The 3,708-nt window shown below is 30.9% G+C and overlaps 1 protein-coding gene across 3 annotated transcripts in view; it reads right to left on the bottom strand.

The window, feature by feature from the left end:
• Positions 1-47: 47 nt before the first annotated feature.
• The window catches only part of LOC111083659 (nuclear receptor subfamily 2 group C member 1-like), a 13,851-nt gene continuing 10,190 nt past the window's right edge, over positions 48-3,708 (bottom strand). For all 3 annotated transcript variants that reach the window (XM_022380304.1, XM_022380306.1, XM_022380305.1), the window contains one exon: positions 48-2,240. In XM_022380304.1, coding sequence (XP_022236012.1) covers positions 2,234-2,240 — 7 coding nt within the window. In that variant the 3' untranslated portion in view covers positions 48-2,233. The remainder of the gene's footprint in view (positions 2,241-3,708) is intronic.

The raw sequence follows: 3,708 nt of genomic DNA, 5'->3' as shown, positions 1-3,708 counted from the left end.
GAATAGGGTTATACCTTTGAAAGGTTGAATGTGTGTGTTTATGTTAGATTATGTAGAGCTAAGATATCAGTCACACTTATAAAAAAAACAACCTGTAAAAGTGATGGCTGAGTAATGCATAGAAAATGTATACAAATCTAATAGATTAAAAACTGGTGGTTAAATGTGATGTAGTACTGTTGATAATATTGTTCAAAACTAATCGTCATTCATAAATTAACCTTAAAATAACACAATACTGTTCACAGAATGCTTTGCTATAAAATCATCACATAGTGTTTAAAGTGACAAAATGCTGTTCAAAGTATTGATCATTAAAGTGAAACAATATTATTCATAAACTTTCTAACGTCAGAGCGACACAATATTGTTGAGAAACCGTTAAGATTAGTGTCATAATACCGTTCACAAAATGTTTACATTTACAAATACTGTTCAAAATGTGTTAGGCTTAGAGTAACACTACATTCTTCATAAGATGTTTAATTCTAAAAGGACAAAATACTTTACTACAACTAGAATTTTGTGAGAAATCAATAAAACAGAATAACATATGTATAAAACAACCCCACATTAGAGAGAGTTCAGCTGTTTTTGAATATCTACTAATGGTTCATAAACCAATGAACTCAGATACTGCAGCACCAGTTACGATGCAAGAATCGGTTGTGTACAATAATGTAAACAGTTTACACAATGTAATTCAAGAATACGACAAAAATGAATGATAACGTGGATAATACATACGTAAAAGCTGAAACCAGTGAAGCAAAGTTCGATACTCATATTTAGGAAAACTTCAGCTTTATTTATGAGTTAAGCCTATTAGTGAAAATAGCCTACAGAACGTTGCTGGAGAAATAGTTGCCTGGACGTCGTATTTATTTTTACCGAATAATCGAAAAGAACCCGCAAATCACAGAAACAACAGAATAAATGGCAATTTTTTAACAGTAGGGGTTATTTTAATATGTTTTATAAAGAAAAAAGGCCTAAGAACAATCTGTTTAATTTCATTAACAAGTAAATGCACATTTATTATTTTCAGGAAGGTCTGTTTTTTTCAATTAGAGGATTGTTTGCTTTATAATTTAGTCCTTTAACATGTTTATTATGAGTGCTATAAGGAGACTGAAGTAATGCTAACACTAAAAGAGGTCATGTTTAATTATTTAGTTAGGTCATAGTTAAACACAAAGCTACACAGCGGACTATCTGTGCTCTGCCCACTATGGGTAACGAAACCTGATTTTTAGCTTTGTAAGCCTACAGACTTACCACTAAGCCAGTGGGGTGCTTATTATTCACATAGTTGTATAATGTCGAAATTTGGACTTGATTATTTGGATACATTAGTGTCATAGGTCAGGTTTGAATATATTAGTAGACAAACCATCAAGAAATAATCAGTTGTGTTTACAAAACTCTGGTTATTCTGATAAATTATGAAAATCTTTGTTACAAATATCCACAATTTTACACAATTAAGAATGAAAATTATTAGAAATACATAGTTAAAACTTAATCTAACAATTATATATATATATAAAACAGGAGCTTTTCCCACCAACTGGAGTTAAGACTCGAGATAAACACGGTTAACAAATCAAACACATGTCAGTCTTAACATATTCCTTAATATTGTAACTTGTTTATTTAAATGTCCTCAAACTTAACAAAAGTTTTCAAAATCAAGGCCATCAGCTTGCAAGTAACTTCAGAGGGGTACAACTTTTCAACACTTTTATAAACCACACACAGTTTCTTTGGTTGTCTCCAGCTTTCTCAAGTATCAGTATTTTTAGGGAAATACATCATGTCCTTGTTACATAAATGTTCCTGATTACTGGTTTCTTTTAAGAAGCTGCTGGTACAACAGTCATAGTGAAAGAGAAGGTTCCGTTAGTTGCGCTTCAATAATTGTCCCGTGTTTCTTCGATCTCCAGATGTTCCTTTAAACTTTCTCTATTCAAACACTGTTGGGTTAAAAGACACCAAACTAGTGAGAAGTACAACAGTTACCAGCTATTCACCACTCACCCAAAGTGTGTGATATCACTAGAATAGCTGTTCTGTTTTGTTCAAACTCTCTAACTTTTCTCATCGCAAAAGCTCATTAGAATGTTATAAGTTTGTGACAGTTGTAGAGTTTCCTTAGAAGTGAAACAAAACTTGTTGTCTTCAGTAGAATAGCACTTTTCTAATCCAAACCTCGGACCATTTTCTTCAAAGTTCAGAATCTAAAAGGAGAAGAGACAGACGTTCACAATCTTTTCATAATCTTAAAACAACTGCCAGTTAGGCCAACGACAAAAACATAACTAAACAACTGCCAGTTAGGACAAAAACATAACTGACAAAATCTGAAATAAAAATCTAAAACAGACACTCCTATAATTTTGATTATTACAATTAATGTAAAGATTAACCGTAGCATATGCCATTTACTTTCCTCAATATTAGTGACAATAACAACTTACTTACTAAACGGAGAATCATAAAGCATACCAGAAACATTTACAATCAAAATACATTTGGTAAACACAAATTTTCTTATAGAGTCTACTCAATAAAGAAATCTAACAGAAGACATATTGAAATTTATGCTCAGTCGTCACAATCTTGTTTAATCATTCAAATGATTTGAAGAGTAATACAAAGCTTTCAAAATCATGTCTCTTCTTAAAACTCACTCACATTTTTTGGAGATTAATCAACCAATGTTCAACATAATTATCCCTGCACGTTAAAAATCTCACAAATGTTTTTTTTTAATCAAGTAACGGGATGATGATCCATTTAGGTCACACAATTAGTGTTATTGATAATGTATCGCTCAAATTGTTGTTATGACCAACCTAATAATCTTTGGTCAAGTCTTGACGATTTCACTTTTTTACGATCTTCAACAAACATATTATGAAAAGTGATTTTACAAGTTAACATAACATTTATGGATTATCCATATCTTAGCTCTACATAATTTAACATAAACACACACATTCAACCTTTCAAAGGTATAACCCTATTCAACAATAACATAAGTTAGGATTATCCCTACTATGTATTCTAACAATCTGTAGACAACAGAATTTTGCTATAATGTTTTCTGACAATCTGTAGGCAACAGAATTTTGCTATAATGTATTCTGACAATCTGTAGACAATAGAATTTTCTACTAATGTATTCTGACAATCTGTAGACAACAGAATTTTGCTATAATGTATTCTAACAATCTGTAGACAAGAAGATCTTTGCACTAATAAATTATGACAATCTTTAGATAAGTTTTTTACTAATGTATTCTGACAATCTGAGAAATAACGTTTGCCTTAATGTATTCTGACAATATGAGAAATAACGTTTGCCTTAATGTTTTCTTACTATCTGCAGACAATAACATTTTGACATTTCACTGATAAAGTGCCTTTTAAACTTATTTATTAAGACATTATAGTATACAACTCATTCCATGAAATTCTATTGATTAAAAGTCACTAATGCAACTTTCTGTGTCAAATTCCAGTCCCTTGTTAAAACGAACACAATCTCTTCTGAAGGGGTGTTAAAAATAACAGGACTCTGTAACAACATTAGTTCACAAACTAACAAAAATTCTATTGTCTACAGATTGTTAGAATACATTAGTAGAAAATTCTATTGTAACAATCTGTAGGGAATACATTAGTAGAAAATTCTATTGTCTA

The sequence above is a fragment of the Limulus polyphemus genome, unplaced genomic scaffold (assembly GCF_000517525.1).
Source record: "Limulus polyphemus unplaced genomic scaffold, Limulus_polyphemus-2.1.2 Scaffold10566, whole genome shotgun sequence".
NCBI lineage: Eukaryota > Metazoa > Arthropoda > Merostomata > Xiphosura > Limulidae > Limulus > Limulus polyphemus.
This window is presented reverse-complemented; position numbering and strand designations above follow the sequence as displayed.